Raw genomic sequence first — 26798 nt, 5'->3', positions numbered from 1 at the left:
ATGCTGATTCCTCCCTATTTGTTCGAATAGGATCAGTTGGCAAATTAGTTGTACTAATCTATGTTGATGATATCATCATCACAGGTGATAACATTGATGAGATTCACACTCTTAAACATTCTCTTCATCAACAATTTGCCATTAAAGACTTAGGAGTTTTAAAATACTTCCTTGGGATTGAACTGGCCACTTCCCCCAAGGGACTTTTTTTGAGTCAAAGGAAATATGTGATTGACTTACTTTAAGAAGTGAAGATGATGGATTGCAAACCAACTCGTACTCCTCTTGATAGCAAATTGAAGTTGAACTTGATAGGAGAACCTCTCGGTGATATCAGTTACTACCAACGATTGATGGGTAAGCTTATATATCTCACCATCACCAGACCGGATATAACTTACGCCGTCAGTCTTGTAAGCCAATTCATGCATGGACCTACTGAAGCTCATTTAAATGTTGTTAAAAGAATTCTCAGATACCTCAAAGGCTCCATTGGTCGGGGAATCGTCATGAAAAACAATGGTCATACTCAAATCATTGCCTACACCGATGCTGACTGGGCAGGGAATGCTATTGATAGAAAATCCACTACTGGCTACTGCACGTTGGTTGGAGGAAACCTCGTGACATGGAAGAGCAAAAAACAAAATGTAATTGCTCGCTCAAGTGCCGAAGTTGAGTATAGAGCCATGGCTTCCACTGCATGTGAACTTATTTGGCTCAAGGGCCTTCTCTCGGACTTGGGGTTCTCAATCAACACACCTATGTCTCTTTTCTGTGACAATTAAGCAGCTATGCATATTGCCTCCAATCCGGTGTTCCATGAACGCACCAATGATAGGGGCATATTTATGCACCTTAGTTTAGCTTGTCTAGTGCATTTAAAGTGTTTTTCCTTAGTAAAGTAGTCTTTTAAGCTAGTTTTATGTATTTTCAGGATTTAAGGGCAAAGTATGCAAAATGATGCATTTTGGAGCCTTTTGGAGCAAATTAGAGATTGGAATGGATATCATATGCTTGGAGCCAAGAGGATGGACGAAATTGAAGACTTGAAGATGATGATTCCTACTTAAACAAGGTTTCCTACTTGAAGTAGGAAAGTTAAATCCTAAAAGACCTCATGTTTGAGCAACATTGAAGACTCCTATCTATTCTAAGTCACAAAACAAAGTCTCTTGCATCATCAAAGTCCTTACCGTGTATCCCCTTTGTGTTTGCCTTCCTTGCCGTGCAAGGAAGGGCCTTGTTTCCCATTCTATCATTTCAACCACATGCACTCTTCATCATTAAACCATATATATTCTCCCATGGATTAATCACCCAAGCCATATAACAATCCCTAGCCGTGCATAACATTGCATTTCCAGCCTTCCCACTTCATCATTGCAGCCACCAATCATCCTAGTTGTCACTCACATGCTTTCCCAAGAAGTAATTCAGACCACAACACAACAACACATCCCTTGCCATGCATCCTTTTCATTTCCAGCATTCTCCCCTTCCATTTCACCACTCCCCATCCCTCCAAAACACTACCCAACCATTCCCCAATCCATTCCACATACAAACACATCCCAAAACCTATCCTTAGACCTTGTGCCGCAACAAAGAGGAGGAGAAGGGCCTAAACGTTCATACAATTCAAGTTTGAGTTGTTGGAATTTTTAGGTGTTTCTTTTCCTTGATTTCAATGGTTAAATTTACTTATCTTTGTTTTGTACGTATGAGGAACTAAACCCCCCCTTGGCTAGGGGGGGGATTCGAAATACATGTTTATGCTTGCGATATGATTTGATTACTTCTAATTGCGTTTCATAAGTTGTGAATTCAATTTACTTATCTATGTGAGTTACATTGATTTGTGTATGTTGGTTGAGAGTGCACGCTTAATTTTCATGCATAAATTGGATGCTAGGATATAAGGAAATTTCACCTAATCGTTATGGAATTATATTCACAAGTAGTAAAGGTTGATGATCTCAATCGCGTTAAGTAAATTCTTGGCATAAGTTTCATGCAATCATAGTAACAAGTGCTTCGTCAATGCTTATGGTTTTCATAGAACTTAATGATTCTTGCTTGTATCCCTATTATGCAATCATGTAGGGGACTTGTGGGGAATGTTTTGGGTTGTCGTATGCAATCATCCAATTCAATAACGTTAGGAAAATCTGAGGGTTAATTAGTGCAATTCACGGTTAATCTGGGGCGTTGAGAATTCATGGTTTATTGAAAAGCAATTAGAAATCATTTTGTGTGCAAGTATAACATGTGTGGAGATGAACCCCTTAGCTAGCTTCCCATCCATTAAATTCAATCGAATTCGTTTTTAAAATCTGTTCGTTTTACAAAGTATTAAGTTTTGTTTCCAAATTCGTCAAAATCAAAATCCCCCTTTACTTGGAATGTCAAATTAGTTAGAAATCAATTTAGTTTGTGTTTTTAGAGTATCTTGAGTCAAGTTATAACTATTTTCGTCCAAATTCTTCTCTAGTGCTTAAAACTGCTCAGAAAGTAGTTTCAAGGCAGTTTTGAATGTTTTCTTGCTGTTTTGAGTCTTTGGTTTGTCTTAGTGTTTTAAACTTTAGTTTTGCATTCTTTGGGTCTAGTTTGGTGTCTTATATTGTGTTTTTACGTTTTTGAGTCAAATCCAAGTGATTAACAATCCCTCCTAATCCCCGGTCCAGAACGATCCCTACTTACATACTTCACTACAACTGATAAAAAAAGGGTTAATTTGTGTGCTTATAAATCTCACATCAACCAAACACATTGAAGTTGACTGTCACTACGTTCGGGAACAAGTCCAGTCCAAGGTAATTCAAACCACATTCACTCGAAGCCAAGATCAACTTGCTGATATTTTCACGAAGTCTCTTGCTTCTCCTCAGTTTCAAAGTCTGCTCTCCAAGCTTGGATCAATTAACCTCCTTGATCCAGGTTGAGGGGGAGTATTGGAAGAATCCTACCTACACACTAGCCGTCCTACAACCGTCCTACCTTGTCCTACATACACACTAGCCGTCCTACAGTCGTCCTACCTTGTCCTATCTACACACTAGCCGTCCTACAGCCGTCCTACCTTGTCCTACCTACACACTTGTATCATGTATATAAATCCTTGTAATCTTGTAGAGAAACATAATGAGAAAAAGTATTCTCTTCCATATTTTCCACACTTTCTTTTTTTGTTTCCCAATTTTTTGTAAAAAAATTTGTTGATCACAGGGCATCTGTCCCCATCATTTGACTAGTGGTTATTCTTCTTGATGCTTTTAATTGGTATTTGGCTTTTCAAATGTCAACTTTTTTAGCACACATTTGCAGGTATGTCCTTGTCCAAAAGGTTCGATGAGACTTAAGAATTTAAAGATTTGGTGGCAAATAGCAGTATGAGATTCACCTCTCACACTTTTCCTTTTCCTTCCTTTCAGTATGCTCGAATTGGGCGAGAGGAACTTCGTTAAGTTGGAACTGTCTTACATAACCTTCAGAACTTAGAAGGTTCTTAAGGGCCAACATCAAAGAAACTTAAGAGGCATGTGGATCCAAAGATGTTAGCCTTCGAGAACTATTTCTTAGATGCTTTTCTGCTGCAATTGAATTTTAATTGACACCTGTATCGCCAGTTGAGAAAACGAAGAATATGAAGAAATTTGACTTGTTATAGGTTCCTTGCCTGATTGATCTCCCAACTACGAGAGGATTTTGCTCGTGTGTTACTTGTTACAGACATTCATCATCCACTGCTCTCTTGTAAATGTTGTAAAGATTGTAATGCTCTAGGCAGCTTGGGCCTTATCCCCTTACATTTTGTAACACCTCCAGTCCACCGTCATGGGAAGCTATGTTATCTTCTCTTTGGTTCTTCGCATTCCAAAGACACCTTTAGTGGCATTCAAGAGAAATAGGAAAGTGCTTCTGAATTCTATGTGCATATTTGTAACATCTCTAGGACCGTTATGGGAAGCTGCGTTATCTTCTCTTTGGTTCTTTACATTTAAAAGACGCTTTTATGTGCATATTTACAATGCTATAAGATCTTCAATTTTGGTTTCTAAGATAACGCAGCTCTTCACATCCTTCCTCCCCCAACTAAAATCGTAATTGTACTTTTTTTGGGGTAAATTGTACTTAAAAAACCCTACTAAAATCGTAATTTAAAAAAATTCTTCGATGATGTAGTATAATGCAGCAAATGGTGGTCCCCATACCTCACTCAAAAAAAAAAATATATATATATATATATATAAATTTTTAAATTTCGTTTTTGAGCGCCAAAACGCAAATGAAAAATCCAGTCGCAATTCACTCCTCTCTAACAACATTTCTTGATCGTCTGAACTCTAAAATTGACCTCGCTTTCTCCGACTTAAAACCCTAACTCCAGGTGGCTCCGCCTCCCGTCCAACAAAGCGACCGCCGACAATTCGGAAGTCTCACTCAAAAAAACAAAAAAAAACAAAAAATATAAATTTTTAAATTTCGTTTTTGAGCGCCAAAACGCAAGTGAAAAATCCAATCGCAATTCCCTCCTTTCTAACAACATTTCCTGATCGTTTGAATTCTAAAATTGACCTTGCTTTCTCTGACTTAAAACCCTAACTCCAAGCGGCTCCGCCTCCCGTCTAACAAAGCGACCGCCGACAATTCGGAAGTCTCACTCAAAAAAAAAAAAAAAAGAACAAAAAATATAAAATTTTAAATTTCGTTTTTGAGCGCCAAAACGCAAATGAAAAATCCAATCGCAATTCCCTCATCTCTAACAACATTTCCTGATCGTCTGAATTCTAAAATTGACCTCGTTTTCTCTGACTTAAAACCCTAACTCCAGGCGGCTCTGCCTCCCGTCTGACAAAGCGACCGCCGACAATTCGGAAGTCTTAGAACAGGTCGCAAATAGAAAGAATCGTTTACTAGCACAATGGAGAATTCGAGCTCCAAGATAGGTCCTGAATCTCTTAAAACCTTAGCTCAACTCGCAAAGGATTCTCTGCTTTTGACGACGGCGAAGATTCTGAAGTGTTCGAACAGGTCTGGAAGAGAAATAATCATAGTTTCGATGGGGAAATCTTGCTTCGACATGGATGCAGAATCTTTCAAAACCCTACTTCTACGCGGAATGATTCTCCTCTTCCTGGCTGCGATGCCGGCGATAATTCGTAAGTCACCAAGGGTAAGACTCGTAGCCATTCCAACTGACAAATCGAGGTTCGAGAGAGATACAAAATCTTTGAAAGAAATGGTGCAGAGAATGCTCACGGTGCTGACGCCGACACCAAATCGGAAGGATGCCGTGGTGTTTATAAACGGCTCAGGCGATGGTGGAAAAACCGTGGGAGAAGCTCGACGTGTCAAGTGCATGCACATGTCGGGCACTCAGGTATAGCATACTTTGTTTTTTATTTATTGTATCTTTTTATTTTTATAAATTCATTATTATATATGTATGTTGAATTGAATGTCTTATGTTATGCAAGAATATTTTAAAACTGTGATAATTTTGGAGAAACCCTTTTCTCTCATATTAGAGGAAAGTTCAATAGAAATGAAAGATTTTAGGGGATTTACCAATTGATCCGTGTCTCTTATGTATACATTGGAATATTGGGTCACTAAATGATTGATCAAGGAATCGTATGCACCTAAATTTCGAGGAATTAGGGGAGAAGCTGTCTTTGATCTTACTTTTTCAACCTTAATTTGGATAATGGCAATGAGATTTTAAAAGAAAAATGTGTTTATTAATTTTGGATAGTGGTGTAGTTGCATTATTATCGAAAAATGTGTTAATTAATTTGTGTAGTTGTTTTAGGACTCTCATTTGAAAATGTGTTTCATTATTTGTATTTCCTGTGATTAATACTATAGGCTATAGCTCCTAAATTCATTAAAAGGAAGCTAATTTAATTGTACAGTATATACCTCTAGGTTCTTGCCTCTCTCTGGGTATAGGCACAAAGCCAAAACCTTGGGTGTCAACCTGTATCTCTGATAAACGAGTAGATGAGAGTAGTGAGGAGGAAGAGGAGGAAGAGGCAGATGAGGAAGTAGAAGGCGAAGCAGATGATGAGGAAGCAAAAGGTGAAGTAGGTAAAGCAAATGAAGAAGAACAAGGTGATGAGGAGGAAGAAGACGATGACGATGAAAATGGAGATGAAGGGGGAAAAAGATGAAGACGAAGGTGGTGGGGACAAGGAGGAGGAAGAAGGGGATGATTTTGGACACTCAGGAGGAGGAATAGTTGCTATTGGCAGTCTATAGAATAACAATGGAGGATGAATTATCCCATTATTTGACATCACTCCAAATTGAAAATTATGCAAACTCAAATGATTTTCACGAGCCTGTCCTAGATCGTATTGTCGAACATGGTTAGTCGGATGACTGTGATGACATTCCTCTCGAAGATTACTCCATCTTTTATTTCCAACAACTAGGTGACGAAAAATTTGAGACGCTTGATAGTGAGGAGGTGGTTTGGGGGTTTTTCCACGAAATTGTTCATTATGTTGCTGTGTGTGATGGCGGACTTGTATTGAATGTTTACTTGAGAGCTAAGGTAAATCAATTGGTAGGTTGGAAAGGTATTCCAGTGTCAAGTCGTGGTGAGATTGTGGAAATATTAGATGAAATGGTGAAGGATTATTTCATACAACATGCTAATGAGGATGCATACACATACTTTTGTCTATTACTATACTAAACTTCAAGACAAAAGTGAGATTTTGGATGGAGAAGAGAAAGAGAGAGTTGAGTTTAGAGACTGATTGGGAGTTGTTTAGTCATTTAGTTTGAGGGGTGGTTGCAGTGAAGGATGGGGATCTGGAATATTATGCATGGCAAGATGGTGATGAGATGTGGATTCCTTGGAAGCCTCAAGAAGGGGAAGACAGATTCCTTGTGGCAATATATTACATGACCCCAAACAAGTTAAGATTTTACATGCCTAATTGCTTATTGACAGTGAAGTTAATAGCATGCAGGCTTTTCATGACAGGTTACAAGGTCACTATGTGTGGTACCATGAAGACACAATCTATCAAATAATGCCCCAGTCAACATTGTAATGTATCAATTCAGGTACTATACAATCCTAGAAGACGGAGTTGAAGAGCATTTAGACGGCGAGTTACCATGGGAGGAGATGCATAATTTGCTGAATCTGGTGATATTGGAAAATGCAGATGAGGGTTAGCGTAAAACCTGCCAGCTTCCACTTATTTTCCTTAGTTGTTTTTCGGTAGCTTCTTTGAGAAGAGTGAAAGAAAGTGGAGTTTGGTGTGCTGGTGATCTTTCACTCCAGGAGAGTTGATTTAGGATTAGGAATTAATGTGGGGCTACTGGTAATCATCTTTGAAAACAAAAACTTCGTCATCGACAATTTTATTATGATGAGTGGAATAAAACCCTCCTACTTGTACAGCTTTGGTATTCGTCAATCTGATAATTCTACATGATAACTTCTTGTTGAGTTGTGATATGTTCTGTTATTTTGTGGTGTCCTACAACTTCTACTTGACATGGAGGAAAAAGTTTTCTGTATTTTCTCCAAGTCTTTTATACACAAGTAGTGTGAGAATGTGCTTTGCAAATTGGGAGGAAGCAGTTTTCTAATAACATCAAGTTCTAACCTCTACTAGATGTGAGAAGCTGAGTAAAATACTTGGTCCTTACTCACAAGAAGTCAAAGTAACTAGCTTCGTTTAATGTAAACATCACATTTTTCTCCGTCCCCATCGTCACCGTCACATTTTTCTTCCCCTTATCGTCACCATCACCTTTTCCTTTATCATTTGTTTCACCTCCTGCTTCCTCATCTGCTTCACCTCCTTCTTCCTCATCTATTTCACCTTCTTTTTCCTCATCTACCTCTTCCTTCTCACTACTTTTATTTATTCATTTCTTGGACATAAAAGTTGTCATACGATGATTTGGCTTTGGGCCTATACTAAGATCTCTCTAGAAAGAAAGGCAATAACCTGGGACGTATATCATGCAATGAGTTACTTTTAGTTTAATCATAGGATAAATAAATATGCAACACAAATCAATGACCCACATTTTCAAATAAGAATCCAAATGAACCACATCTTTTGTAAACTACATATGAGGTGATAGTTGATGATTGGGCTTCTTCTTTAAATCATTAAAAAGGAGTACAACCATCATTCGCCATATCATGTGGTTTACAAAAGATGATCTACCTAGTATTTTCCTTATCCAAAATTAATAAAGACATTTTCCTATAAAAGTCCTAATGCACTTTTCAAATTAAAATCCCTAAAAAATTCTATTATGTTTCGATGTATCTGATACATTGGTCATTGAGTCCTTGACCAATCATCCAATGGCCAAAGATTCTGATCTAATCATAGGAGACACCAGAGCAATTGCATAGTTGTAAATCCCCTTAAAATCTTGGTCATTTCTATTGAACATTAAGTATTTGCCTTTTGCTCTAATTTGAGAGCAAAAAGGTTTCTATTGTTTCAAAACCCGTAGCTTATCAACAGGCTTAGAATTATCACAATTTTATACTATTCTTGGATAACATTATACAGACAATTGAACATACATATATAATAATGAAATTATGAAAATTAAAATTAAAAGATAAAAACAATAAAAAGCATAGTCATTTATATGCTACACCTGAAGAGTGCCCATTGGCATCGATATGCCCTTGACATGTTGAGTTTCTCCCATGCCTCCTCCACTGTCGCCTTAGCCAATTATTAATAGCACAACGTCTTTCTGAATCGGCGTTGGCGCCATCATCATTTTTCTATGCAACATTTCTTTCAATTTATCCGACCTCAATATCAATTGTGCTCTCATGACATTTTCCAAAGATTCCCAATCTTTCTCGAACCTCGATTTCATAGTTGAAACAACAACGATTCTTACTCTTGCCAACATCCGAATTGTCGTCAGTATCACAACAGGAGGTAGAGCATCATTTTTTAGTAGAGGTAGGGTTTTGAAAGATTCCGCGTTTATCTTGGAGCATGATTTCCCATTGAAATGAGGTCCGAACAGTTCCAAATCGTCGTTGTCGGAGGAAGATGTATGCAAGATCAAGATATTACGAATGCAATGGCATTAATGGAAGTAAGCAAGTAAAGACTACAATCCTTGAGAGATGATGATTTTGGGGACTTGTTTCATGATGTACAAAAGTTTTGTGAGGAAAATGATATTACCTAATATGATTTGCATTTCATAGTTGGAAAATCAAAGCGCTAAGCTCCAAGACTCATAACTTCCATTACTATCGTGCGGACCTCTATTTTCAAGTCCTTGATATGCAACTAGAAAAATTGAATGATTGCTTTAATGAGGTAAACACCAAGTTGCTTCTTTGTATGGCATGTTTGGGTCCATTGAATATTTTTCACCTTTTGATCAACAAAAAATTGTTTGTTTAGCCCAATTTTATCCTCAAGATTTAGATTGTATGGACCTTATGAATCTTCCAATTTAACTTGACAAATACAATCATGATATGAAGATGCATAGTGAGTTTTCATCATTGAAAGGAATTAGTAATCTTGCAAAGGAGTTGATGCAAATCGAGAGCTGTGCAAGCTACAAGTCTATATAAGCTTCTTACATTGGTTTTGGTCCTACCGGTTCCAACCACTTCGGTGAAGAGATTTAACTCTTAACATTAACTCACTTCTCACAAGAATTCTCATAAAAGTCGAATGTATAGAGGCACAACATAAAACTAAAAGGAAATCATTTGTACACCATTTTTCTTCATGTGCATACTGTGTTGATTTTGTTCGTTGATTTTTACTTTATTCGATTTAATAGTCAGAAATGTACATATCGAAAAAAAAATGCGTTGAAAATAGTCCCAAAACTAAAATTTTGGTCCAAATATACCTGGAGCGGAATCAGCATGCGCCTACAAATGCAGTTGATCAATCAGACTCTTCATTGCAGCAAAATTATAAAATCAACACAAATTATGTTACACGTTTATTTTCTTACATAAAATTAAAAACTCTGTATTTACATATGAAGTGACGATTGGGACCCCCTACCAAACTTACAGAATGCTAAACACTCTGTAGTGCAACACTATTTACATAGTAAGGTACTTGCACAAAACCGAGAGAAAAACAACGAAATCTTTTTTCTTACCCTATCACCAATTGTATACAACCATGAGTGTTTCTCTCTTATCATACTAAAGTAACACATGATTGTATATACCTGTTGCAGCTAAAGTTTTTTCTGCTTTAGAGGCCATGGCAAGAAAACCTAATTGAAGAACAAAACAATCCTTTTCATCATGGCCACAGCTTTTTCATTAGTGGGTTGGAGCAAATGGAATACATGGTTCTCCTCCTTTGTTTTCCATACCTTTACAACCCCTTTCCATCCACTCCTTCTCAGTGCCATACTATAATACCTTCCCCTATCATACAACGAATCTTTCTCAGCAACAAAAACCAACACATTTTGACACCCCAAGTCCCTCAGTTTCGGATCCTTAACTGGGTTGAAAAGTGGATCATCAGTTCCACTACTCAACGGGTTTAAAAAACGCCACAGACCGACCATATATATTCTTACAATTGGTGGCATTTTTAACTCTGCCCTACTAAGTTCTGTCCCCCAGAAAAATGGATGCACCAAGACTATCCCATTGAGCTTGAACCCAGCTAAGCCCTCTGTGCCCACTTTTAAAGCCATGTGGTGTGCTATGTTAGCCCCAGCGCTGTCACCGGAGAAAAACACACGCGTTGGATCTGCATATCTTTTCAGCCACTCTTCGGAGCTGTTTCCATTAAAATGTGAAGCAACCCATTCGAGAGTGGTCCATGAATCTTTGTAAGCAATAGGCAGAGGGTGCTCCGGGGCAAGCCTATATTCAACAGAGACAGCAACCACATTGGCCATGGCAACTAAGGAGTTAACGTAGTTGTGATAAACTGGAGAAAAGGCACTTTCAACACAGAAGCCACCTCCATGAAAATAGACAAGAAGAGGGAGCTTTTGGGCTGAGTTGGTGGTGGAACTGGGGAGGTAAAGCCTCGCAGATATGTTTTCCTTATGTGAGATCACAACGTCTTTTGATTGTACGCCAGTTTTGGGATCGAGCGATGGAGGAACCTTTAGTTTACCCATGAAACGCTCAATTGTACCATTTTTGTATATTCTCATGAAGGGGAAGAAATCATACGCTATTTCATCATTCATGCTCGGCATGACGAAAGAGAGGAGAAAAATTAACACAAGTATGGAGATTGTAGGCATTTTTCTTTCTTGTGGGTGTGAAGACAGTTGAAATATGTTGGTGGGTGGACGTGGTGGATTCTACGTTTTAGATTCTATTAACAATCTGGTTGGTGATCATTCCAACAATTTGCGTTTCTTGTTATGCAAGTCATGCATATGTTGGCTTCAATGAGGGCAAATACTTGTTAAATATACCATTTTATGTATTAAAAGCTAATTTTACCCGAAACCCTTAATTATGACGTAGTATTAATATCATTCCACTTAATGTGTGCCACGACAGGGCAAGGCAGTTATGCGGGAAGGTATGTGGCTGAGAGCAGTTGCAATTGGTGATTAGTGATGTGGTAACTCGGTGGTTGTGGTTTGTTGGCGGTTGTCTAATAAACTAGGTGGTCATGGTTTAATCGGATGGTCGTCGTCCGTTTTTTGGTAAATGTAAAAATGCTACAAACAAAAACCCAAAGGGAAATTTTTTTTTTTTTTTTCGTGGTCCTTGTGGTGGCAGTGCACTTTTAATGTCACCCTCATAGTGAAAAATTTGTTAAACAAAACAATGTGGTCATTTCCGTTAGCAATTGAGGTGTTAGTGCTCCCGCCCAAAGTTGGGCACAGTCCTTCACGTGATGTTCACCTCCCGCACCACACGCTCATCTTGGATCCAAGTTAGGTGTCCAGTCCTCTCGTACAGACCACTTTAGGTGGTTCCGACTCGTAGGTGACCCGCGATTAGTCGCCCAGCCTTCACGTGATCGTAGCACTTGAGCGTACTTATTATACACCCAGTCCTGTCGTATAGACCACTTTAGGTGGTTCCGACTCGTGTGCAGGTATGGTTAGTGAGATGGAGATTTGAGCTCTAGATTCAGTTGTATAGGTCACGTTAGGTGACTCCAGCTGACAGATTTCATGGCATTGATTTGATATTTCCTTAGCACTTGCATTCTATTTAGAGGCATTTAACATGGCATATTTCCGAGCATGATTTATATATATATATATATATGTATATTATATTTTCTGGGAAGTATACAGGTTTTACGGTGAGGGGTTAGAATCTTGTTTTTGAAATGGTTTTTGAAAAACTTTGTTTTTGCCCACTCACACTTTTTGTTTTGCGCCCCTCCAGGTTCTAGTTGGCTAGCACTCTTGGTGGCTCCCCAGAGGAATTTTCCCGGCATATCTGATAGATTATCACCAATGTAGGACCACCTTCGGGTGTGTTTATGTAGTGTTGTTTCTCCCGGACTACATTAGGTCTTTGTGCTCTGAACTTTGTTCTCACACTTACGCTTGCACATGTATGTTCTTACGTTGTGTATAGCTGGCTTTTATTTATTCGTACTTTTATTATTATTTTATTAGTTTCTGCACTATGCACATGGTTACGTCACTTCCACGTGACGGCCAGCATGCCCTGATCTCGGTCGGGGTGTGTCAAATTGTCTTTTCACAATCTTTTGATTGACAAATAGAATTTTGTTAACAAGTAGTTTGGATTATTAAGCTTCGTTAAAATGCTTTGAATATTTGTCACTAAGCAACGGGGTTTAAGGTATTGGCATATAGTTTCATAAATACATAGCCTTTATGGGAAAGAATTTTCAATTTTTTTTTTTAAATGGAGATTAGTTGTGGGGTTTATCGAACTTCAACGATCTAAATTGTTTAGTTTTCAAGTTGCACCTCATAGATTATCATTGCAAAATATTAGCAAATCGGAAATATTTGAAGTATCTAATTGAGTATAAATAAATTGACGAACACTATGTTTTAAGAAACATTGAAATTTCATCGTAACAATTAAATAGGCAAATGGTTTCGGGTTGAATTGAATTTTTGTAAGGATGATCTATAAATCGAGATTTACAGATAGATGATTAGAATTGTTGAAGTTCAATAGGGAGTGAGTTCTTCAAGTCTACAACTAATCTCTATTTTTGTTAAAAGAGGGGATCCCTTCTCTTAAACGGCTATTTCATAAATAATAGAAGATTTGTTGAATATTTTGGAAACTGTTCAAACTACACTACTGAATTTTTTTTTTATTTTTTTATTTTTTGATAATGGTCTCATTCGAGGTTTAAGACTCAATTATAACTTGGCTGTTTTAATTAAATATGTTATTTACACTATAAAAAAAATCATCATGCACTTATCAGCTTGTAATCGACTAATGCTTGGGCTTACTTTGTTTCTTTTACGCACCAAACTTTAAGGCTTTCCACAGTGGCCCAAAATTGAGTTTGGTTAGTATATAATACAACTCAATATTGTATTATCTTAGCATTGTATTATTAATCCAAGATGTTAAAGTAATTTTAAACTCAAGTCATGCAAGTTCTTGTCCTTAAGAAGCTCGTGTTCAAGAGGCGGCTAGACTCTACTTAGGTGCACCTAAGAGTTTTTATCATGGATGGCCAAAATTTAAGCCCCAATTTCATAAATAGCAGTTTTTATAAACAAAAATTCAAACATAGCCAAAACCACAAGTGAATAGACTCAAATACCCTCAAAATTAAAACATCAGAAACCTAAAATCTAAACCCTACTAGATATGGAAATTTCATAAGCTTATGAATAATTCTGGATTCACTGCCAAAAACAATTGTTGTATACGACTATATCAACCTATGAATTTAATTATGCCATTAATAAAAGGGCATTGCATATCAGAAAAATCAGTTCTGTTTGATCTTAATGAAATAGTAAAACTCTCTGTCTGATCCAACCCCGCCGATACCACAGACGACAGAACAACTAAATTCTAGTGATTGCCATTAACTAAACTTCATGAAGTTGATTCCGGGGTGAAAAGGAAAATTAAGAAAATCCATTAACAATTTCTACAATGAAAAGAAATCATTAGTGAAAGCAAGCCAAAAAGCTCCATTCAATTCCTATGACCCAATATGCTGATTACTACCCTAATTTGGTCAAAGTACGTACCCATACCATTTTGGGGGGATTTACACAAGTCAGTTTTCTACGATGAGAAGTAGTCAGTCCTCTTATATGTGTATTGGATGACTTAGATTAAGAATGGACTCTAATATCTAAGGACTTCAAGCATGTTGTAATTGGGAGTTAATTTTTTTCAAGATTCTAAAAGACGCTAGGCGTTAGTCAGGCAGTGGGCTGGAGCCTAGCGCCTAGGCGAACCAGACGGATTTAATTAAATCTACGATGTTTCGTATAAATAAGTGTCTATTTATACTTAATATATATATAATTTCTTCATAAACTACAAAATAGAATTACATATATATTATGAGCTATTGGAACATAATGAAAACATCGGGAACAAACATATAATATGTGTTCATTCAAGTATTCAACAAGTCTCTTACAATTTATTGGAAAAAATAAAATGTAAAATGAAAGTTATCTATTTTCTATCTAAGTGAGTTGCAACCTAGGTAGGTGCTTAGGCGGGTTTAGGCGGGTGCCTACGCAGTCTAGGCAGCCACCTCAATAGGTCCAGGCGTCCTTTCTTAATTTTCAAATGCCTAGACATTACTTGGGGCGGTGGCTAGTTGCCTAGTGCCTAGGCGGGGAATTTTTAGAACAGTGATTTTTTTTTTAAAAAAAAAAAAAACGGACATTTGTGAAATTAGAGACTAACTAATTTTGGCCATATATGATAAATTCTCGTGTAATAATTATCGAACCTTCACCATATACATGTCATCATCGAAACTAACTAATTAATGAATCTTCACAATATGGCATATACATGTCATTGGCTTTCAAGTCTAGTTACTTGAAAGTCAAGACAGAAGGTGGGAGTCAATGTTGCAGCAATTTCTGAACTAGTCCTTCAATTTATGGTGTAGTGCTATCCTTGAAGAGGGGGTTCTATTTCTATCTTTAATTTCAAGACTTTAGGTTTAGGTCGCTTCTTTAGGTTTATGATAGGCTGGGCCGAGTATTTAGATTTGAGTGCGAAGGGCGAGCATACCGCCTCAGTCATCTAGCCCAACCACATCAACAATTCAAAGAGTTTAGGTGGCTTCTCTAGGTAGTACGAAGAAAATAATTTCCTAGCAAAATATTTTATATTGGAAACTGCAAATACAAGTTAGGAGTTTCCCCTGAGACAAAAAAGTTGTAAAAGGCATGAGGACACTTTTAACCTAGTAAAGGATACCCAGGAATTGTTCAGTAGATAGTTACTGTCAAAGGTTCCTTCATAGCTACGCAAATCCACAACGGTAAACGGTACTATCTGCTCTGCAGTAACACGTTTAATTATTTGAATTCCATGACAGAAGAAGCCCATATCCTAAACAAGGTGAAATTCAAGTGTTCCGAAAATAGCCACTGTTAATTTGCTGCTTTTTCTGAGAGGTCTCATTCAGTGAAGAGAGGTGCTATCAATTGTTTGAAGAGTTTAGGTCGCTTCTTTAGTGCTGCTTTGATATCCAATGGCGATCCCACTGCAACCACAACCCCTTTATATTTAACTGCGTCGAGTGCATCTGCAAATTTCTTGAAGTCCTTCAAGCTGTGATCAAGGTGAAGGAATAACAATGTAAACATATTGTGTCATCAATGTAAATCTTAACATGTATGCACCTTATGTTGTCGTAAGAAAATCTAAATACGAATCAAATATTAACTTCTGTTACATGCATCATGTGAGCCATCCATGGCCGCCAGAAATGAAATGGAACTGCAATGATTCAATGAAAATGATGATGCTTTCACTTGGACAAATGTAAGTCGTAAATTTTCATCAACTAATGTCAGATTAACATGTACGGCTTCAAATTCCCTTCTCTTTGCCATCCGAATCTAGTTATAGCAGTAGTACCGCTTAAAACTTCATAAAATTTTTGTAAAGATGACAGCCTTAGTACAGTGAAATCCCTGGAATGCAATGGTTAATATCAGCTAAAACAAATCCTGTCCCTCTTTACCTGGTTGACAATATCTCTTTATGTCTCTTTTTCCTTTCTTCTTCTGTGACTCCCATTAAATAGTCCTCCAGGAAACTGCAGCAAAACAAAACAAAAGGAACGGTGAGAAAAATAAGGAGTAAACTCAGAAAAACTTGTGAAATGATCATCACCCAGCTTTTGCGGAAGGTTGTGTGCATTAGATTCAAATGTCGAATTATGGGGTTCATACACTTTGTCGTTCCCATCAGCAGTCATATTAACAATTAGCCGTTGGTGTCAGTTCACACTATTTACAAAACAAGAAGTGATGTCCACATACCTACTACAACTTTTGCCATCAGGAAGCGGGCACTGAATCATCTCTGAGTGCCTGAATGATGGCCCTTCTAAGAGTATTATCATCTATTTCTAGTTGTCGTAGAAAATCTCCAGTTCCATCATATACGTCAAGCGTCTTTAACAACTCGGGGTCCCGATCAGACAAGAAAGAGAATACTCCTACAAAACATGTCAGTGAGGTTTTCAAACAAAAAGTCCATGCAAATTAATAACATGGAAAACTTTTACCTGTGTAAATATCAAAGTAACAAGAAGCAGATGCTCCATCGCTAATTCCTACCCGATCACACAACCATGCATCTTCAATAAATTTGGAGATAACATGTGTACTTCCATTAAGCTGATAACCAGTGTCATGAATGTTAACAGACTTTCCAACATAATTAACCTGTAGAAAGCAAGAATTAAGAACAATCAATATGAAACCAAAACCCAAAAGCCCATATACAAAAAGGAAAAAAGGATTATATTCTTACCTTAATAGGCATTATGATGGCCTCATTTTCGGAAGGTAGTCTACCTTTCCATGTAGTTCTTCTTGCAAATGGAGACTTATGAGGCAGCAAATCCAGAAATTTCCTAATAAACTTCTCAGATTTGGTAAGATTCTTCCTTTCAGAAATCATATTTATGAGGCAACCTTTTTTACAAATTATGGACTTCCGAATCTCCTCTAGGGATGAAGAAATGCCAGTCCCAATCTTGATCAACTTTCTCTCCAAGCACTTGCAGAAACTCCAATTGACTAGGTACAGAGAATATACAAACTGTATGAGAAACTACATCAATCCCATTACTTCTCTTAATTCAATGCTGAATTATCCATACTAAAAGAAACTATTTGTGCAAGACTTGAAAGCTTTCTGATTATTCATATTGAACCTACACAAGTTATTCCTCATCTCAAAGAGGGATGCACAGGATAGTGCAAATATTTAAAATGGCAACGTCAATAAACCAAAATTTTTAAATCCTTCAGTAAGATGTATATTAAACAACAAGAAAGAAGTGGTTAACTTTTATGTCATCGCACACCGGAAATTATAAATGATTCCAGGTTTTCTAAAAATACACTTCACACAAGAGGAAGAGACACAGGAAAAGTAAGGACGCATAGATTAGGCCAGAAGACAAATAACTTGAAAAGCTTAAGGATGCATAGATTAGGCCAGAAGACAAATAACTTGAAAAGCTTAATCCAACCTGATACCAAAAAGTTGTTCACGAATCCACCCCGAAATGTTTAGCTTTGCTTCCATCCTTGCATCAGCAATTTCAAGATAATTAGCAGTCTCTTCGCACTGAAATGACATAATATAAACGCAAGATTAGATAGTTAATTGTTAAGGATCAGCAATCTTAAGTTGTTAACATTGAGCTTTTTTGAATAAAGTCAATGATACCTTCACTATAAACTGGGAAACTATCTTCTTAAACCGCCTCTTGTCTGTAAACTGTACTTCTTGAAGAACAATCTTGATCTGCAATAACATGAAATGAATGCATGAAAACCTTGATTTATTGTCTACTATTTGAGAACCAAACAAAAAATTCAAATCAATATAGAAGAAAATGATAAAAAATTTAGTGAGTAATGGCACACCAAGTACATGCCCAGAGACCTTCCCCTGTGCAAAAGTAATTGAAAGTGTCAAATTATAAGATCGGTTTCTTAGTGAAGGGACTTTTATAAAGAAAGGCAAACCACTTCAAAACTTATATCAATTTACTAATGAAAATCGTTGTCAATTTTGCACGGGACATTTCAAATCCAGTTATTCATAGAATGCATCAAGATATTTACTCCATACGTTTTACAGCCCTAACATATAACGTGAGACGAAGAAAAGATTCTGAGGTGTCTCACTGTGACTTGGCAAATGGCCTAACCTAAGAGATTATTTAATTTCCTTAAATTTTTTTTTTTTATATATTTTGGATTAGACAGGAGTGTTGCTGGATGAACTGCTTCATTTCATTTCTGTTTTTCACTAAAATTATTGTTTTGCCAAAAATATATAGAATTGCTTCATTACATCAACAAAATAACTATTATAATGTGTAGGAAAATGGATTCATTCCGCACTCACGTATTGCTCTGGTGTAACCTATACGCATAAGTCTGTGTCCTTACCAAACAAACTATTGTCAACTGGTGCAAGGAAGTAGTACACATAAATGAAGCATCACATGTCTTTGTTAAGAAATGCAACCGATAACGACTCATAGCGTAATAAATTATATAAACACACCCAAGAATGTGAAACCTACTTCACCCAAGTTCGAATTTCCCTCCACCATTGATCAGAAAAAAACAAAGTAAACTGAAAATGCTCATTTGCTGGCTCTGAAAAGAAAAGAAAAACAATACCAGTTCAAATAGGTCTTCAGCACGTCCTGCCATGACTTTCCCTCCAACAACTACATGGCCGCATGGATCTTTCTTGCACCGTACAGACAAAATCATTGGATCGATTGATAGTCCTCCCGTTTTTCTTGAAATCAAGTGACGAAGTTCATCAGAACTCATGTCTTTTGTATCCATCTTCAGTAACGTGAAACTGTCAAGAACATCACAATATACTAAAAAATTAAGATCAAATTTGGCTTAAAGGAATTTTTGTTTTCAAAAGATGACTGTTCTTCAAGTAAGAAACAGTTCATTAAAAGAAAAATTTAATCACAAGTTTCTTCTTAAAGATACCCGCAGTTCTATAATTCTGCATAGTTCCCAAGTAACTGAAGCTGATACCTTTTCTATGTCACCAAAAGAGTGTCAGAATTGGAGAACATGTTTTGTGTGCATAAGTATCGGACAAGAAAGTTATCAATGAAACTCAGGGGTTCTACAAATATTACAAAATTGCATTTAAGGCTGAGATAATTTAAGACCTGAGCATAGATTTCTCATAGTTAGAGAAAACATAAAAATATTCAATCAAAAAGGGGCTCTGGCATATCAAATAATCTGTTTTTTTTTTTTTTTTTTTTTCAAGGTTCATATCAAGTAATCTGAGCGAGGTGGTCCATTATGAGGATGAAACTCAACCTTCTTAATTTCATAATTAATGGTAGGGTTTAAAACATCTTACCAGAAAATAGGTACCAAAGGAAGAAGCTCTTGCTTTAGTGAACCCATATTGAACACAATTTCAGTGTAAAGGACATCATTCGTGAAGAGCTCATGCTGCAATACTTTAACTCCATTGACATACGCAACCTACATACAACAGATAGAAAGCTTGTTATTATTTGTTCTTGCAGGAACTACACCATAAATAAACTCGTATTAATCATAAACACAACAAATCAGAAATTTAAGGTGATTATAACCTCTGTGGGAACATGAATAGGTTCCTTTGGAAGGTCTAGCAGAGATAGGCTTGGAACACTTCTCAAAGCTTCTGGTGGGTCAGGAGTTTTCTGCTTCAGTTGCAGCTCCTGCGTAGCACGTGCCAGCTCAGCGAGATCTTCTTCACTCATACCGACTTTAACTTTCCTCAATATTTCTTTCTCAGCTTTTTCATCAGAAGAAACCTTTTGTGGATCAGGCTGCAAAAGAAGTCAAATGTTAGGAGTAATAAACACGGCCACAAAGTTTGGCACAAAATTATTTGATTGATTACCCGCATTGCTACCACAACTTTATGAGGATTCTTCAATATGAATTTCTCAATTACAGGAGAGAGGACAGCCTTAGATCCTTCCTTTTGTATTCTGGCATTCAGCTCCATTAAAGATTTTCCAAACTTCAAAGGCTCAAAGGGTTTCATCTCATGTATCCATTTACCCTATAGAATATAATATATTAAGATCATGATCAATAATAAACAGCTATAATGCCCGGAAAGTTTTATGAAAGAAAACAAAAACAAAGAAAAAACAAATTAAAGAGGGTTTATCTTACAAGGGACAGCAGCATTAAGGTCAAGCCTCGAGATTTTTTATGGCCTCCTCTGAGAATGAACAACTCCATTGTAGTTATGGATGCTTCTACACAATGTGTATCAAAGCCTTCCTCGACAAATTCTACAAGTATACTTGTGACAAATAGTTCTACCTTTAAAATGTCATTGCGAGAAACATTAAACACCGCAATGCGAAATACAGGTTGAAGGAGATGAACAATCTCGATATAAACATGATAACCATATTCCCGCAAGATTCGTGTCAAGTTTCCCATCATGAAATAAACCAAAACATCGATTGTTTGCTCAGTTTCTGTGTCTAAGGGCTTATCACAGAGCATCCAACTGAGGCATACCACATTTTCCTTCTCTAAATCACCGGATTTATCAGAAGGATAGTTCTTCAAAATCCTAACTGACTCTGAAAATAGCCTTTGTGGTTTGACCATTGATACATTTGGAGCTGAGCTTGCATCATTCATGTCTAAGTACTCTGAGAGAGAGAGAGAGAGAGGGGAGAGAGATTAGTTTCCAAAATCTTAAAATTATATTGTCCTTCACAATCAATAAAGGGAAAAACAATTACATAAATCAAGATTTTAGTGACCAATTATTGCTCTAACAGCTGCGCATTGGTTTTCTTATTTTTAAATAACGTTTATTTAATTCTGCAAAACAAATTGGGTATAAACTGAAATGATGGGACATGACAAACTTGTATAATAGACAACAACTGTTCAAAGTACGTCACTAGAAGGGAAAACATGTCGTAATAGATAGTGTAAAAGGTATTTTATACTCATGCTTTTAAATGGCCAGATTAGTATCCTCAATAGTTTCTTTCTTGAACTACAGCTTCTCATCGATTTTCTTTTGGGAATTCGCCCACTATTTTAGAGAAAAGACCAAATAGTCATGCAACAAAAGAAGTTTTCAGGAAAACACAATTCATTCACATGTATGTACACAGAACAGATTTGTTTAAATACCACTCAAAATGTGCAGGCGTTCAGTTGGATCGTCATCTCCATAAAACCATATCCTTGCGTTGCTCGGATGGTAGTATTTCCGGTGGAACTCCTGTAATTTTATTCTCAATTCAGATTTCAGAAAGAAAAGCACTATAGCACTAACATAGTATTTGAGGAACAATTCGCATATATGTGTGTGTGCGTGCGCATGTGTGAATTCAGATTTAGATAATTTGACAGAAGATGGTCCCATAGAAAGAAACTAATCAGGCTATTAGATATCAAAAAAAATTTTAATACTATTATGCTACTACAAATGGTTCAGAAATTCAGATGAGTGTTCGGCTGCCTTTGAAGGCAACATGCAGAGGATTCTCCAGGGCATTCCTCAAAAATTAGATTCTGAAGTCCAACAAAAAGAAGTTATCCTTCTGAAAATGAAGGAAACATATAAGTCTATTGGACCGATGACCAAACCATAAAAGAAATACATCCTAACGCCAAAAGACTCATAACACATGAACAACCACAGTTTTAAAGTTTATCATGGTATCTGATATACCAAGGAACTAATCTTCCTCTTCAGTGATCACAACAAACCTTGAAGTTCTCAAATGTCAGTTGGGGAATAATGTTTGGATCCCCTGCACAGTCAAACCCGAAGGTACTGTCTGGAAAAAGGCCCTGTAGAAATGGAAACCAGATGTATGATATTAGAAATATACTGAAAGAAATTAAAAACAAAAAACAGAAAATATGACAGTAAGCAAGCATAATATTAATAACCAAACTGGTAGCTTTCTAGTCAGCAACGGTCAGTTGGTAACAGATGACTGTGTAGTTTAATACGTGAGAGAAAGGGATGGAAGGTATATAAACAGAACAAATGACCTCAAAAAACTCTACCATTGTAGTAAGCACACGAGTATCTGATATATAGCCAGAAGCTATTAAGTTTAGTAAAGTAGGTATACAACTCTTTTTTAAACCTTTAGCCTAATATTATGTAGTTATGCATAAGGTAATGATTTCTATGAATAAGGAGATGATGTAGGGAAGGGGGGAGGGAGGGAGCAGAGAGACGGAAAAGCTTGGTATGATATCCATCAGCAAAGAGAAAATCACAATTGCGAAAGACTATTTGGGGGCTCAAATCATAATCATATTGGGGTGTACTAAACAATAAGACTTCCCACGGAAATGAATTGAGAGAGATTGGATTAAGTTATATGCAAACCAGCAAAAATGTCACAAACATACAGAATATACAATTAGACAAGACTTGCCTGCCAAGCAGTCTGCCTCAGTACATTATCAGGCCCAGGCCGAGAATAGAACTCTTTCATCTTATTGAAGACAACGCCTGAAATTATGAACAATAAACATTTTAAGTGGAAATGGCACATTAGTTTCATACGTGGAAACAATGAAACTTATAACCACTTATTAGAAACACAAGAGAACCGGGCATATGTATCAAATGTCCAACCTTGATAAGATATATCTCCAGAAGGGTCGTTGAGCTCGTAATGCCAACCCTGTTCCTGGAAAATCTGGACGTCCTCCACACATTTAGGAAAGAAGACGGCATCCAGGATTACATCAATGAGATTATACAATTCCTGATTCAATCACAAAAACCATGCAAGTTTGGAATTAATACAGGTACTAGCTAGATACAAACAACATAGAATACCACATTGTAATTTCTTTTCCAGTTTCGCCTCTCATATTCACCTTTGTAGTTGTGCAAGCACCAGAGTAGTAGGTCTTATCAGCCATTGCTTGTGAATCCAGAATAGTACTGAAGCTCCTATTTTCCAACTCATCAAATGGTTTTTTCACCGGGTACTTTCTCGACCCACATAACACACTGTGATGCAGTATGCTGGCGACTCCAGTCGAATCGGTCCTTCATCAACAGTTGAATAAATTAACAAACAAATAGGCGAAAAGCCAAAAAGGGCAAATGCATTAAGTGAAAAAGCAGAGATTTTTGGAAGACAACTCACGGTATCGTTTGAAAAGCAATGCCGAAGACCTTTTGCCTGGCGCCATTGGACAGAGACATGACTTGGGCGCCGGTCTTTTTGTGCCGGAAGAGCACAGCGTTAGAGTCGCAGTCTCCGATGAATTCTTCGGATATCTTCTCGAAACCGAGCTTCTCCGCAACGTCGTCTGGCACACCAGGAAGCTCTGCACAGACACACACCAACAAAGGAAATAATGAACAAGGAAAATACTTCATAAATGGAAAAATTATAAAAAGGGTAGAGCTTGGATTGGGGTTTTGAGAGGGAGATGTAACTGTCGGTTGGGAGATGTAACTGAGCCGAGGACATGCCGACGGCACTTGAGAAGAGAGACGGCGGAGAGAGGAAGCGCGGTGGGACTGGGAAATGGGACAGTGGCGGTGGCGACGGTGGTTGAATTTCTCAGAGGAGAAGCTGAAATGGGAGGTATGATAGACGGGAAAAATATGTAAGAAAATATGATGAAAGAGGTAAATGAAGTGGGGAGGGAGAGAGAGAGAGGGTTTATGGGGAAGCGTGACCGGCTGACCGTACTTTGATTGCAGAGCTGACCGTACGGCCAAACTTAGCGTACTAATGGGTGGCACTTTGGGAGGGAAATAATTACAACTCCCGGTAGGAAGAAGCCGAACCAAAACGAGCCAAGCCAACTCAAGCCGCCGAGCAATCATGGTGCTTAATCAAGTTCAATTAATTATTTTTTTTCAATTGAAATAATAATAAGAGAATAATTATTGTCAAATTTAATTTGATGTTGGATGTACCAATTGAATATGAACATTAAATCTTCTTCTCATCCACTAAATGTGTCAAATATTTTATTTTATAATATATTGCATCTCATGTTACATTAACTATCACTAAATAACTGGGTAAAAAAAAAACAAAAAACTATCGATAAATAACAAAAATGACTTTAATTTTCATCCTATTGATTGGTAGTGAGATCCATATATTAAAAAATAAATTAAAAACATATGACGATCAAGCCTTATACTGTCAAAAAAGACAATATAGTCAATCCATGTCAACGTCAAACATTTCGGTTGACTTAAAACTCTAACGAGCGAACCTAACTAACTAGAATTATATAATGTCAATTTACAATAGGATGCCTTCGTCCTTGATACTTGAGCTGCGGCAAGTGTAATGATTATGTGATAGCTAACTACATTTTTTTTTTTTTTTGATGAGCGATATTATCTATACTAAGTAGGTGGGGGTGAGCTAAGCCTTACAATGAGTGAGTCATAATAATGTAGTTCAATTCTCACTTACATGTGATGAGAAATACTATTAGACCGTATTATTAAGTCACTAATAACTAACTAAATTAAATATGAAAAATGAACTTTGTATGTATTAATTTTTCCAAAGGGTTAAACAAAATATAAAATACAAAAAAAATGGGTAAATTACTCCGGTAAATATAAAAAGGGTAAATTACAACTACCCTGTTAATTGTTAGCCTGAAAAAAAGTACTTAAAAAGATGAGAGAAAAATAGCATGTATATTATGGAAAGGAATTGTACCCATCCGGATCCACTTTATGGGATCATAGGGATTCTTATATCTCAATCATTCATCATGTATCATATAGTCAGAAATTATTTGATTTTTTTATTTAATATTAAACATAAATAGTATCTGACAAAAATTAATGCTACATCGTACAATACACGATTAGAATGTGAGAATTTTAGAATCCTTTCAAAATGGATCCGAAGATGATTCTCTTTCATGTAAAGAGAGTGCAGTGTAGACTGCTGACAGAGAAAAAGTTTTCATGTAAATAAATGTTTGATGTCCCAAACGCACAGAAAATACAGAAAGACAGAGACAGCTACCAGAATTCAAATAATAATATTCCTTTGGCTCCAAGAAAACCCTAAATCAGCTCCACGTGTCCAAGAGGCTCAACTCTGATTACGCGCAGCAAATATTTACCTACAGTATAGCCAACAGTATCAGGACCGTTCATTTGCTAAATCACAATTAAAAATTCTTTTTACAAATCGCTTGATATTACGATCTAATGATATATTTTTTTTTATTTGTTAATGAAGAGTTTTATGTTCAATTCTCGTCAATGGAGAATTACAATCAAATATGCAGAGTAAGGTATTCAAACTCACTGACCCAACCAACCCCCATCTGCAGTTCAAAGGTTTACCCAGATCCATCTCCAACCCTTGGGTTAAAACCTAAGAGTCTGTTTGGTATTCTGCTTAAATCTAACTTTTTAAACTCAAAAACAATTTTTAAGTTTTAGGCCTTAAAAATTTGTTTGATATGACTATTTTTAAAAACGGAACTCAAGACTAACTCAAAAATATAATATATTCTTTAAAAACACAAAAAAATAAGTTTTTAGAGTTTTTAAACTTAAAAACTTGTTTAGTATCACTCGTCTTCATCTTCCTCTCTATCTCTTCCGATCCTCTCACTTCTTTCTCTTTTTTCCAATCATATTTTACTCTCTCTCTTTCTCTCTTCTCTTTCTCTCTCAACCCTTTCTTTATAGATCACTTTGTTTAGTTTAAGTTGTAAAATTTAAAATTTTTAAATCACATACCAAACAAGTTTTTGAGTTTTAAAGAAAAATTCTTAAGAAATGTTTTGAGAAATTATAAAATTTTCAAATAGAATACCAAACAAGCCCTAAAATTTTTAATCTAGAAAATTTAGGTTTTAATCCAGAACATTTGTTTACTTCAACCCTTCTAGGTTAAATTTTAGCCTAAGATTATTAAATAATGAATTTAGGATATTTTCCCTAAAGTAACTTTCAAAAAAAATTATGTAAACTATCTTAATTTAATTTTATGAACATTATAACTTAAAAATATTTAAATTGATAAATATTGAAAAATCACTAAACCGACATTGTAAAACTCGTGAAACACTACGAAAGAATATAAAACACATGAAAAAATAATAATCTAATTATTTTAACCGTTTCATTTAAATTTGAAACCGATAGATTTTTTTTTACCATAAGATTGATCATATTAGATCTTAGCCATTGGTTTCAATGAATTCATAAATACAAAACTAATAAAAAAAAATACACATTTATGATAGACCAACTCGCTAACCTAAGAGAATTATGGACTAAATTTGTCCCAAAAATAAATTTCGAGTTAAAACTCATATTTGGCCCAATGGTTGGAGCAAATTAGAGTAGAACCTAACGTTTGAGTTGTACTCCGAGGGTTGGAATAGGTCTCACCCACATTCGCTCTTTCACAGGAATTAATTAATGATCCTATAAAAAAAGAGAAGAGTAGAAACTGGTAACACTGCATTAGGAAACTTTTAACAGAGTAAAACAAACGGTTACCCAGTAATAGTTTAGCAGATAGTTACTGTCAAAGATTTCCTTC

At 36.4% G+C, this 26798-nt stretch overlaps 1 protein-coding gene and 1 pseudogene across 1 annotated transcript; both read right to left on the bottom strand.

Annotated features, from left to right (window-relative positions):
• Positions 1–10002: 10002 nt before the first annotated feature.
• LOC103942666 (probable carboxylesterase 12) lies at positions 10003–11366 on the bottom strand. The gene has a single exon (XM_009352853.3). The coding sequence runs from the start codon at positions 11272–11274 to the stop codon at positions 10276–10278; it is 999 nt and encodes a 332-aa protein (XP_009351128.3). The 5' UTR covers positions 11275–11366; the 3' UTR covers positions 10003–10275.
• A 4029-nt stretch (positions 11367–15395) lies between these two features.
• LOC103942663 lies at positions 15396–23841 on the bottom strand (annotated as a pseudogene).
• Positions 23842–26798: the final 2957 nt, after the last annotated feature.

This window comes from the organism of the source record quoted next, unplaced genomic scaffold (assembly GCF_019419815.1).
Source record: "Pyrus x bretschneideri cultivar Hongxiangsu unplaced genomic scaffold, Pyrus_bretschneideri_v1 Contig64, whole genome shotgun sequence".
Lineage (NCBI taxonomy): Eukaryota > Viridiplantae > Streptophyta > Magnoliopsida > Rosales > Rosaceae > Pyrus > Pyrus x bretschneideri.
Note: the sequence above shows the minus strand (reverse complement) of the source record. Positions and strands in the feature narration are given on the sequence as shown.

Bases quoted from the DNA above. Each gene is read 5' to 3' on its own strand.
- LOC103942666 (XM_009352853.3), bottom strand. From the start codon at position 11,274: ATGCCTACAATCTCCATACTTGTGTTAATTTTTCTCCTCTCTTTCGTC.